At 34.4% G+C, this 12,165-nt stretch overlaps 1 protein-coding gene across 1 annotated transcript in view; it reads left to right on the top strand.

Annotated features, from left to right (window-relative positions):
* Positions 1–12,165, top strand: part of Usp34 (ubiquitin specific peptidase 34) — a 206,073-nt gene that overhangs the window by 77,234 nt on the left and 116,674 nt on the right. The window contains 5 exon segments of the mRNA XM_019205320.2: positions 635–748; positions 2,637–2,736; positions 2,980–3,139; positions 6,253–6,379; positions 6,468–6,615. Coding sequence (XP_019060865.1) covers positions 635–748; positions 2,637–2,736; positions 2,980–3,139; positions 6,253–6,379; positions 6,468–6,615 — 649 coding nt within the window.

Here is a 12,165-nt window from a genome sequence, read left to right as displayed (position 1 = left end):
CTTTTTTTTTTTTTTTTTGGTACCGGGGATTGAACTTGGGTCCTTGTGCTTGTGAGTCAGGTGGCAGAACCACTGAATCCCTGGCCTAACATTTTTAAAATTAAAATACACATGTAGATTTTGGAACACCCTGTGTAATTAGATGTTTTAGAATACTCATGGTGAACCTTTTTGAGCTTTCAGTGATACAAACAGCCCACTGTAACACATGTGCCATAGACTCACCACCTATGTTATAAAACAGACACATTAAATTGCTTAGTAGATTCAAGACCAACTACAGATAGAACTTCAGTTATCTTAAATTTGAAGCCCTGACTTTTAACAGAAACTATAGATATGGCTACATATATAGTATCATAAATGTATATTGTATAGGTATGCTACAAATAAAATATTTTTATTTCCTCTAATTCAGTTCTATGTTTTTGAAAATTACACATCATCAGATTTCATTTATGCTTGAATAGAATTTTTCATTATGTACATTAGTTTTTGAAATTATCACAAAATCTGAGCTGATACTTTTCCTTATACAGTGTGTTCAGTAAAATTAAATTTGTTAACCTTTAGCTAATAAAATGAAATATGTTCGTTTAGCACACTAATGTAGCTTTAAAATTTGTTTCTCAAGATGCCCCAGCTAAAACCTGAAACCATTAGCATGACTGGCTTAAACCTGTTTCAGCATCTCTGTAACTTGGCTCGATTGGCTACCAGTGCCTATGATGGTGGTTCAAACTCTGAGGTATGCCTCTAGACTTACTGATTTATTAGGCTAACTTGTTGAATTTTCCACTTTCCTTAAGTTACATTGCCAGATCATCTTTCTACTAACTACTAAATTTATTAACTGAAATTTTAGTCTAAATTTTCAAAAGCTTACCATTTGATTTTTTAAAGTTTTATAAAGCAGATTTAGTTATCTCCTTCCCCCCTTACTGGAGATAAACTTTGGATGTAATGTATAACCTGTTACACTTTCTTTGCTTCATAAAGAAGCGACATGAATGTTCTTTTAGTCTCCTGAAAGGTCCTCCATAACATAGTCAAGTATTTTTTGTCAAATGGAGGGTTGTTTTGTCTCATTTGGTATAGCTAAGCTTTTAGTTCTTGGACAGTTTAATTCTAGAGTTCCTCTTAGTAATCTGTCTAGTATAGACTATATCCTAGTCAGTGGGGCCTGGCAATCCGTTTATTAACTAATTATTTAACTAATATTCTCACAAATTGCTAGTCTTATCTTTGGTTTAGGAATATATCATCCTACTTCAATGACTACTAGATATTGTTGAATGCATTATTGTTCACTCTCATAACATACATTCTTACATTCATATTTTTCTTCAAAAGTTTTGTGTTAGAAAAGTACAGAAACTAGTGTTATTTTGTATAGTAAATGTTATCTAGAATGCTTTCTTGGTTTCTTACCTTATTTGCACGGTGAGTGGTTTTCTTTATTTTTATGTTTTGATTTTTAATTTTTTGATCTTAATTCATTATTTTTTAAAATTCAGTGTCTTTATGACAAGTTTTAGTTTGATAATTTTAAGACAGCCAGTTAGGTTTGATTTATCTAAGAGGTAGTCATTCTCTAATTATAAGAAAATACTTCTTTTGAAGTAGATAATATTCTTCACATAGAGCTCTTTAGTCACCTTGTGGAAGGCTATCTTTTATCTGCCCATCTTTAGTGGGAATAGTTGAGTTTTTTGTTTGTTTATTTGTTTGCAGCAGGGTCTTGCTATATAGTTCAGGCTGGCCTAGAACTATATGTGGCCCAGGCTAACCTCGAACTCAGTGGAGATCCTATTGTCTCAGACTCCTGAATACTGGGATTGCAGGCCTTTGCCACCAGCCTGGCTTATCTGCCCATCTTTTGAGAGCTTTGACTTTCCACTTTTCTTTTTTTGGGGGGTGGGTACCGGGGATCAAATTCAGGTCCTTGCGGTTGTGAAGCAGGTGGTGGAATCACTGAGCTAAATCCCCGGCCTGCCTACTTTCCACTTTTTCTCTTGTTTTTATTCTTTTTTGCCATCTCATAGTTAAAATATAAATTTGAATAAAAATTTTGTTAGCATATCTTTTTTGTGTAAATACACAAAAGGGATTGTTTTATTAATGTAACTTACTTGAAAGCATTGGAACATTGTTGTGCTGATTATTTTATATGTTAATTTTACTCCTTTGGAGCATGCCTTGGACTTCTCCTACTATTTAGCCATAACTTAGGCATTAAACATCACATTTTTGTTGGCTACTTTATAAATATATTTTAGGGAACTAAACTGCTTTTAAAAATTGCTCGTTAACTGAGAAATTTTCCAAGACTTTTTAATCAATTACTGTTTAATAAGTGAATAATAGAAATCTCCTTTTTAATATGTTATAAAATATTGAAACTGTTTGTTGTTTAAGACTTTAATAATTAAGACTTTAATGTGGGCTGGGTTTAGTGGCACATGCCAGTAATCCCAGAACTCAGTAGTCTGTGACAGGAGTTTCATCTTGAGTTCGAAGCCACTCTGGTCTACATAGTGGATTCAAGGCCAGCCTGAGCTGTGCAGCGAGAGACTATCTTTAAAAAAAAAAAAAAAAAGACTTTTCGGAGATGTCATCGTATTTTTCTTCCTTAGCTGTGTGGTATGGACCAATTTTGGGGCATTGCTTTACGAGCACAATCTGGTGATGTGAGTCGAGCAGCTATTCAGTATATTAACTCCTATTATATTAATGGTAAGTGATTTTTTTTTAAAAGTAATTTCTATTTTGTCTCTTTGCTCCCCTCAACCCCCTCCCCTATGTACAGAAGCTTTGTTTCCATTTTTCCCTTTATTTTCAATAAGTGATTTTTTGGGCATAGTACGTAATAAGTAATTTTTATGAGAGTATTTTGTTAAACTGCAGTTCATTGTGTTTTTCATTAATATAGCTAAATAATGTGAGATTAAAATACATTTGTAAACATATGGCTTTCAGGTAAAACAGGTTTGGAGAAGGAGCAAGAATTTATTAGTAAGTGCATGGAAAGTCTTATGATAGCTTCTAGCAGTCTTGAACAGGAGTCACACTCAAGTCTCATGATTATAGAAAGAGGACTGCTTATGCTGAAGACACACCTGGAAGCATTTAGGAGAAGGTAAGTTCTTAAATACTATACTATTAGAATGAATTGCAGTCTTTTTATTGCAGCTATACCCAATAGTATTCTTAAAATAAGATTAAAGTTTTTGTTGAGGGTAGGTAGAAAACATAATTTACCAAAACTAGAGAGCCAGTAATAGTAATTTATATTCAGAGCATATAACACTTCACCAGGGAACAGGCTGTTTTGTTTCCTGATAAATATTATTAGACTGAGCAAATGTGCAAGATTAAGACTCTGGATAAAATTCCATCTGTAAGAAGGTTAATTATGACTGAAAAAACAGAGACACCACTACTTTAAAAGAAAAAAACCTCTCATCAAGAAAATCAGATAGTGCTTGCTTCAGCAGCACATATACTAAATTAAAGAACATCAGATAATATTTCAGAGTTGAATCAAGTTGAGTCATTTGTTTCATTTGCTGTTTTTTTTTCTTCCTGGACTAGGAGACAGTATTTTAATTTTGAATTTCCATTTACCATGGAAACATGACCAAAAAAATTCTGTGTTAATGAATATCTATATAATTAATTTAGACATTCCCTGTGTAATACAGAAATAAAGCAAATTAACATTTATGAATATATCAACTGAAATGAAAGGTGAGTAGATAGTTTTAATTAAGAAATTTTATTTGTTAAAAAGCATTGGCTATGAGCATTGTAAAAGTACCAAGAACTGTGCTGAAAATTTTTTGTAATCAGTAATTTCTTTCAACTTCAGGTCTTAGTTGAATATTGAAAATCACACATTTGATATATATTGATGGTTTATATTTTAAATGTCAGGAAATATAGAATAAGAAAAGTACACATTCTTTATAAATAACATGGCTTCATGATTTGAAACATTTGGAAATTGTGAAATTATTTTGATTATGATTATAATTTGTAGAAATTCTGCTTAAATAATTTCTTGTGTTTTTAAAGAATAAGAACTCCTGAGTTTTCTCACTGAAACTTCATAGTGCCTTATAACGTTCACCACTTTCAGAAAATAAATAAGCACATGCAGCTGGCATTCTTATTCAAATTAATAAAAATCATTAAATGTTCATTATAAAATTTCAGTATTGCACCACAACATTACAAAGAAAATGAAAGCCTCCCTCAATTGCTCTCTTCCTATGGGAGGTAGTTATTGTTAATAATACAGTATCAGTTCTTCCAAAATATTTTCTCTATTACAAAAAAACCTCAGGGTCTGATTTTGTGTGTTTATATTTGTTTGGTTTTTTTGTTTTTGTGGGTTTTTTGGGAGTTTTTTGCTTGCTTGTTTGTTTGTTTGTTTTGAGATAAGTTCTCCCTGTGTAATTCAGGCTGGCCTTGAACTCTTGCCTCAGCCTCCCAAAGAAAGGGTCTGTTTTAAACACTTACAGTTTACACAAAGTTACTAGTACCTAACATTGTATTGGGTACTTATTTCAAAAGGGTTCAGCAGTGCATTTTGTAAACTTAGTTTAACCCTGAAATCCCTACACAAATCTACAAATTTTGTTCTAATGCTTGAAACAAACTTATTGGGATAGTCTATATGTACATCTTTGGTTTTATTTATGTTTAATGCTGAGTTAAATTAATATATTCATTTGTAAGTAACTTCTAAGATAGGAAATAGGTAAAATTGAATATTAAAAAAGTTTTGTTTTTTGGTACTGGGGATCAAACTCAAAAACCAGTTTTCTGGGGATGTAGCTCAGCGGCAAAGTGCCTGTCTTGCAAGCTCAAGGTACTGAGTTCGATCCTGATACCAAAAGAAAAAACATTAAAAATCTAGGGCAAAGGATTTAGGTCAGTGGTGCTGCCACCTTCCTCTCAAGCACAAGGTGCTAAGTTGGATGGATCCTTGGTACCAAGAAAACCAAATCTAGATGTTTTCATCCCATGTACAATATCCAGTGCTTAATATGCTTTGTGCTGCTACTAATTTTAAATTACGTAATGTTTTTAGACTTAAAATTGTAAAATAATTATTTTATTTGTATATTCCTTAAAGGGTTTTCTTTTGAGGAAAAGATATGGTTAAACTTTTAAACAGTGTTTCTCAAGCAGAAGTGATTTCGCTTCCTTGGGAACAGTAGGTATATAGCTGGAGACCTTTTTGTTTATTGCAGCTTGGGGAAGGGGATTCTATTGGTGTCAGGTGAATAGAGATCAGGAATGCTACTAAACATTCTATAGTCCATGAGATACCTTCTCTTTTCTCCCCCATCTCCTGATAACAAAAAATACTGGGTTCAAAATGTCAGTGCTGAGGTTGAAAATCCCTGATCTTGAAATATATAACAGACAACATGTTTTAAAATTACTCTTCTGCTCAGTCATAGAGTTGAGACTGGATCACTTTTAGGGAATAAGGTAATTCCATTTGTCCCTTAACTTTCCATCCCAAAGCTTTGATTAGTTTTAGAGATTATCTTTTTATAGTTAAATTCAGGTATCTGGATCCTGTCTTTAGCAACCAAAAATCAGTTAAGAAATTGACAGCTATTCGGTGCATGTCATGCTAGATGCCTCTTTTATTTGAAATAAGAGTCTTTGTAATTCATTTTAAAATTTGAACAGTCCTGAAATCAGCTCTAAATTTTTAGAATATATTTCCATCTGAAAAGTATGTCTTTAGAATATATTTCTCTTACAAGTATCTCTTAATGTCTTTTTCTTCTGAATGTAAGAATGACAGCTTGGTATTCCATTTACTAAATTAGTTTTTGTTTGTTTGCTTTCCTTCTACTTCTTTTATTTCCAGAATCGTCTTTTTAAAAATAATTCGTAGGCTGGGGATTTAGCTGAGGGGTACCGCCACCTGCCTCACAAGCACAAGGTCCGGAGTTTGATCCCTGGTACCAAAAAGATTCTTAATGAAAAATTTTCCCCCAATAATTTTTCTTGGAGAATATTTTGTTAGGAGTAGGTACTAGTTTTGTTTTAGTCCCTGTGTTTATATACAGTGTCATGAATCTAACCTTAAATTCAGTTCTATAAAATGGTGTATGCTTGAATCTTCAGTGGACTTTTTCAGTTTATAAAATATTAAAAACTTCTATAATATTAAAATGATTTAAAATTGTACCCTTTCTTTGTGTGTTTTTTGTCTCATTTTAGGTTTGCATATCATCTGAGACAGTGGCAAATTGAAGGCACTGGTATTAGTAGTCATTTGAAAGCCCTGAGTGATAAACAGTCTTTGCCTCTAAGGGTTGTGTGCCAGCCAGCTGGACTTCCTGACAAGGTAGTTACAGAATTTGGATTTCCAAATTGATAACACTTCTCAGTACAAATATCTGTTTTTTAAAAATTATTTCCATCTCATATTTCAGATGACTATTGAAATGTACCCTAGTGACCAGGTAGCAGATCTTAGGGCTGAAGTAACTCATTGGTATGAAAATTTACAGAAAGAACAAATAAATCAGCAAGCTCAGCTTCAGGAGTTCGGCCAAAGCAGTAGAAAGGGAGAGTTTCCTGGTAAGTCAAATAGCTTAATACTATTGTATAGCAACTATCTTAGTCACTTTTGTGTTATTATAACTGTATCCCTTAGCTGTGTAATTGATTAAAAAACTGAAATTTATTTCTCACTGCTCTGGATGATGGAAAGTACAGAAGCAATACATCTGCATCTGTTGAGCGCTGTACTCTGCTTCAAATATGGTCCCTTGAATGGTCCTCCCTCACAGTGCAGGATATTGAAGGTCAAAAAGTAATTTCCTCTGAAATCTTTTTATGCAAGCATTAATCCATTTATGAGAGTGCAGTCTTTATGACCTAAGCACTTTCCAAAGTGCCCTTCCTTTCAACGTTTTCATAGGGAATTAAGTTTTAAAATTTAAAAAATTTTTGCTATGGACCAATATATCAAAATCACACAACCAACACTAAACCTTTACATTGAGAATACCCAATACTGTTGATTTTTAGATTTAAAAAATTGCTAATAGATATTTGAGATGTTGTTTGCAAACACTTCATTTCTCAAAAAATTGTTTACATATTTTATATAACCATCAGAAAATTTTTGGAGGTGGGTGTAGTGACCTATAATTCTAGCACTCTGGAAGGCTGAGGCAGGAGCATTACAAATTTGAGGTCAGTCTGGTCAATTTCTCAACTTAGTGAGACTTTGTCCCAAAAAATGAAAAAGAGCTGGGGAATGTAACTCAGTGTGAAGGCCCTGGGTTCAGTCTACCCCAGCACACAAAGACACAAATAATTTTGAGAATTATTGATAAAATTCAAGTTATTACTATAGTAATCATTTTATCCAATTAATTTTTCTGCCTCATTGTTTTTTTGTTTCTTTGTTTTTGTCCTTGAGACAGAACCTTGCTACGTAGCCCAGGCTGGCCTTAAACTCATAATGATCCTCCTGCCTCAGCTTCCTGAGTGCTGGGATCACAGATTGTGTGCCACCATGCCCAGCATCTGCTTCTTTGATATACTGCAGTTTTGTTTTAGATAATACATATTTCAATTTAATCTGTGCCTCTCTTCTTCCTTCTAAAATACATCAGGAGAGCCAGGGATTTAGCTCAATAGTTCCACCTCCTGCCTCGCAAGCACAAGTTCCCGAGTTCAATCTCCGGTACCCTCCCAAAAAAAATCAGGAAAATGTTTCATGTGGGCCTCAAAAATATGTTGGATTACCTCTGTTACTTTGACTGCTTGTGGATTTCTTATTGCTTTTCCATAGAATATGAGCTGTTTTCAAATGTCCATTAAAAATTATGAAAATGATTTTTGTAACATCATATAGGTTGTGCATACCTTATAAAAATCCAAAATGCTCCGAAATCTGAACTTTTTTGGGGAGAGTACTGGGCATCGAACTCAGGACCTTGCATTTCAGAGGCAGGCACAGCACTACTAAGCTAAATCCCCAGCCCTAAAGCATTTTTAATCCCTGCTTGATGCTCAAAAGGTTTCTGATTTTAGAGCATTTCAGTTCTTGAATTTTTAGATTAGGGTGCTCAGCCAGTGAAATCCATGTGGGCATTTTAAAATCTAAAAAACTCTGAAATCTGAAACTCTTCTAAAGTACTTACTGAATCTGTATATATTCAGACAAGAGATACTCTATATATTTTTATATATATTTATATATTTTATATATTTTTCAGTTGTTCGTTGTTGGGTTTGTTTGCTTTTTTGTGCATTTTTGATTTTGGCACCAGGGATCGAATTCAGTACCTTGCGCTTGCATGCAAGCATGGTGCCACTGAGCTAACTCCCCAGCCCTTTGTTTTTGCTTTGTTCTTTTTTGTTGTTGTTGTTTTGTTTTTTTTGGGGGGGTGCCTGGGATTGAACTTGGGTCCTTGCATTAGAGAGGCAGGTGGCAGAGCCACTGAGCTGAGCTAAATCCTGGGCTCTTGTGTTTGTTTTTGAGACAGGGTCTCTTTATGCCAGTCTCAAGATTGGCCTTGAACTATGTAGCTGAGAATGACCTGGAACTCAGGGAGATCTACCTGCCTTGTGAATGCTGGAATTACAGGCATGCGCCACCATGCCTGGCTATAGTTTGAAAAGTTTACTGGGATTAATCCCAGAGCCTTCATACTGAGCTACATATCCAGCCTTTTCTTACTTTTTTTTTTTTTTTTTTTTAAAAAGACAGGGTTTCCAGGTTGGGCTTAAACTTAAAATCTTCCTGCTTCAGCCTCCTAGATAGCTTTAATCAGAAACATGTGCCACCATGCCCACAAAGTATCAATCTTAAATGAAAAAAAAATTTTTTTTTCTTTTCTTTTCTTTCCTTTCTGTAAGGGGGATTGAATCCTTAGCCTCGTGAGTACTTAGGCAAGCTCTTTACCACTGGGGTATATCCTCATACCTTTTATTTTGAGACAAGGCCTTGTTAAGTTGCCCAGGCTGGTTTTAAATTTCTCATCCTTCTACCTCAGCCTTCCAAGTAACTCAAATTACAGTTGTGTATCACCACACGCTATGTGAAGTTTTTTTCTTCAATAATTAAAATATTTGATAGAGAATAATAAATGTGGAAAAATCTCCCTGTTACCCCATCTCTAAATTATTTCCTTTTGCCTGATACGCATTATTACTGATTTGTGTGTGTTTGTGTGTGTATGATACATAATACCATTCAATTTATCCTCTTTGATTGTAGTGCTTAATGTTATAGAAAACATTAGAAAGTTTTCTCATTCTTTTTTGTTTGTTTTTTGGTACTGGGAATCAAACTCAGGACCTTGCACTTGCCAGGTAGGCACAGCACCACTGAGCTACATCACAGCCCTCTCATTTTTTATGAGATCTGCATTTTCTGTTGTATGGCAGAACCACAGTTTATTTTTCCTTTTCTCTGTTAGTGGACATTTTGACTGTTTGTATTACAAATTATGTAGAGTATACCCTTGTATATATATTATTTCATATATATTGTAAGGTACATAGGTATGGAATTTCCAGTTCAAAAGGTACTTGGCTTTTGTTAGACTGAAATATTCTACACAAGAGTGTGTGAAATGAAAAAATTATAATTTGAAAACCCTTGTATCTATCTCTCAAATGAAGAACTGTAACAAATGTAGAAGCTATTTGTGTGACCCTTTCAAATAACATTCTTTCCACTTCCCTTTAATAATATCTTGAATTTTAAAAATTTAGTCATCTTCTGTTGTTCTTTATAGTCTAATCTGGTATATGGATTTAGGGGGCGCAGGTCAAACTCAGAACCTCGCAATTGCCAGGTAGGTGCTGTGCCACTGAGATAAATCCCTGGTACCAGTGTATGGATTCTTACATTGCATAGTTTTGTGGAACAGATTACCAATACAATCCTAGTAGAGTGAGGAAAACTGAGTTGCAGCCACTGTTAAATGAATGATGGCAGAAGATGACAAGCTCTAAATGTCTCTTACTTGTTGAGCCTAGAACATCAGTGGGAAAGTTCTCAAGTATAGTTTATAGCATAGTCAAGATGTATCTTAATGCTGATAAAATGCTGGAATATCCAACAGAAATAGTCGCAGGTTTTCTTTTTCTAAACTCTTCTGTGATCTACCTTAACTCTCAGGAGTGAGTTGAAGCAGAATATTATCTATAGGATGAAATGTATGTCCTCTGTTCATTGAAAAAGGGCATAGAATAGGAATGTCATTAGCACTTTAACAGAGATAGATAAGAGTCTGGGCCTGGTTCATTCCTGAAATAAAGTAGAATGATGACAGTAGAGGTCTTCATCATGATAAGCCCTCATTTTTCTAAAGTCACATTATTCTTACTGATTGTCCTCCAAGTCTGGTGCACAGTAGTGATAGTGAGATATCCTTTACCACGCTCCTGAAGACTTTGTTTTGTTGAATATCCCATTTCCAGTATTGGTACCCTTCTTATTGTTGATCTAACCTTTTGTCTTGTTTTGTTTTGCTGGAATATAATGGAGTATCTTGCAGCATTTTGAGAGAAGGTTGCTCAAGTAAAGTTTTTGATTCTTTGAATGTTTAAAAGTATGTCTCAGCTGAGCACAGTGACAACATCTACATTGTCTCATTGGGAGATTGAGGCAGGAAGATCACTTGGACCTAGAAGTTTGAGTCCAGCCTAGCAAATAATAGAGAGTCCCTGTCTTAAAAACAAAACTTTCTCTCTTGCTGGATGCAGTGGTATACACCTATTATAGTCCCAGCTACTCTGGAGGTTGAGGCAGGAGGATCTCTTAACACAAGAGTTTAGAACCAGCCTTAGAAACATAGTGCAACTCAGTCTCTTAAAGGGAAACTAAAAAGTATCTATTGGGCCAGGGATTTAGCTCAGTAGTGCCTCTGTCTGGCTCGTAAGTTTAAGGTCCCGAGTTTGGTCCCTGTACCCCTTCTGCCCAAAAATAGTATCTATTATGTTTTTTTAGAAAACTAATAATTAGATTGGATGTCGAATTCTAGGATGGAAATCATTTTGCTTCAGAATTTTTGAGACATTGCTTCAGTGATGACGTTGAGCATCCAAATGCCTTTCTTACTCATATTTAGCATATGAGTTTTGGGTGTATACAACTGTTCAGACCATAGCACATGTTATACACATGAACTGTAGGCCTATCGCTTATCAAAATCCCAGATAAACTATTATATTACCCATCTCACTTGTCTTTTGGGAAAAAAGTCTTAAAAATTTAATTAGAGTGGGACGGGGATTTAGCTCATTGGTTCCACCCAAGTTCGATCCCTGGTACCAAAAAAAAATTTTTTTTAATTAGAGTATTTAACAGACTAGGAAGCAAATCAGCCTTGTATTACCTTAGCAATGCATCATGTCCACCGATATCTTTTTTTACTATTACAGAGACCATAATAATATATTTGATTATTTTGGTGAGGTAATGTCATTTAATTAAAATTTCAGAAGTAGAAAAGCTTAATACACAGTTTCTATCCGTCTAGTAGCTGAAATTCTTAATAAACACTCTGATGTACAAGCTGTGGTAGTTGTCCCCCAAAAGTCTCATTCAGATGTGGGCCTTTTGGAAGGTGATTGGATCATAGGAATGATACTCATCAGTGGATTAGTTCATTGATGAGTCGATAACTTAATGTGCTATTAGGAGGTGGGCCTTACTGAAAAAAGCATGCTACTGGGAGGGAGTATGCTTTTAGAGAGCGTATCTCTCTCTCTCTCTCTGGACTCTCCCTTCTCTGTTTTCTGGTTGCCAGAGGGTAAGCAGTTTTCCTCTGCCATACCCTTCCACCATTCTGTTTCTGCCTTGGAGCCAGCTAACCATAGACTGAATTTTTCTAAAACCATGAGCCAAAATAAATCCCTTTTCTTTTAAGTTATAGATGTTGACTATTTTATCCAAGTGATGGAAAAGTGACTAATACAAGCATTGATTTTTCTTCTAATTTGATAATATACAAAATGATTTAAAGAAATACATAATGTATAACTTCTAGAAGAGATAACTCAATTTTAGTTAATATTTTGATGAGTAGAAAACTAAAGAAATCAGGTGTTTGTAGAATTCAAAAAGTTAGCTTTTTTTTTTTTTTTTTTTTTTTTTTTTTT

The sequence above is a fragment of the Fukomys damarensis genome, unplaced genomic scaffold, assembly GCF_012274545.1.
Source record: "Fukomys damarensis isolate Sample0158 unplaced genomic scaffold, DMR_v1.0_HiC HiC_scaffold_2, whole genome shotgun sequence".
NCBI classification, from domain to species: domain Eukaryota; kingdom Metazoa; phylum Chordata; class Mammalia; order Rodentia; family Bathyergidae; genus Fukomys; species Fukomys damarensis.
Note: the sequence above shows the minus strand (reverse complement) of the source record. Positions and strands in the feature narration are given on the sequence as shown.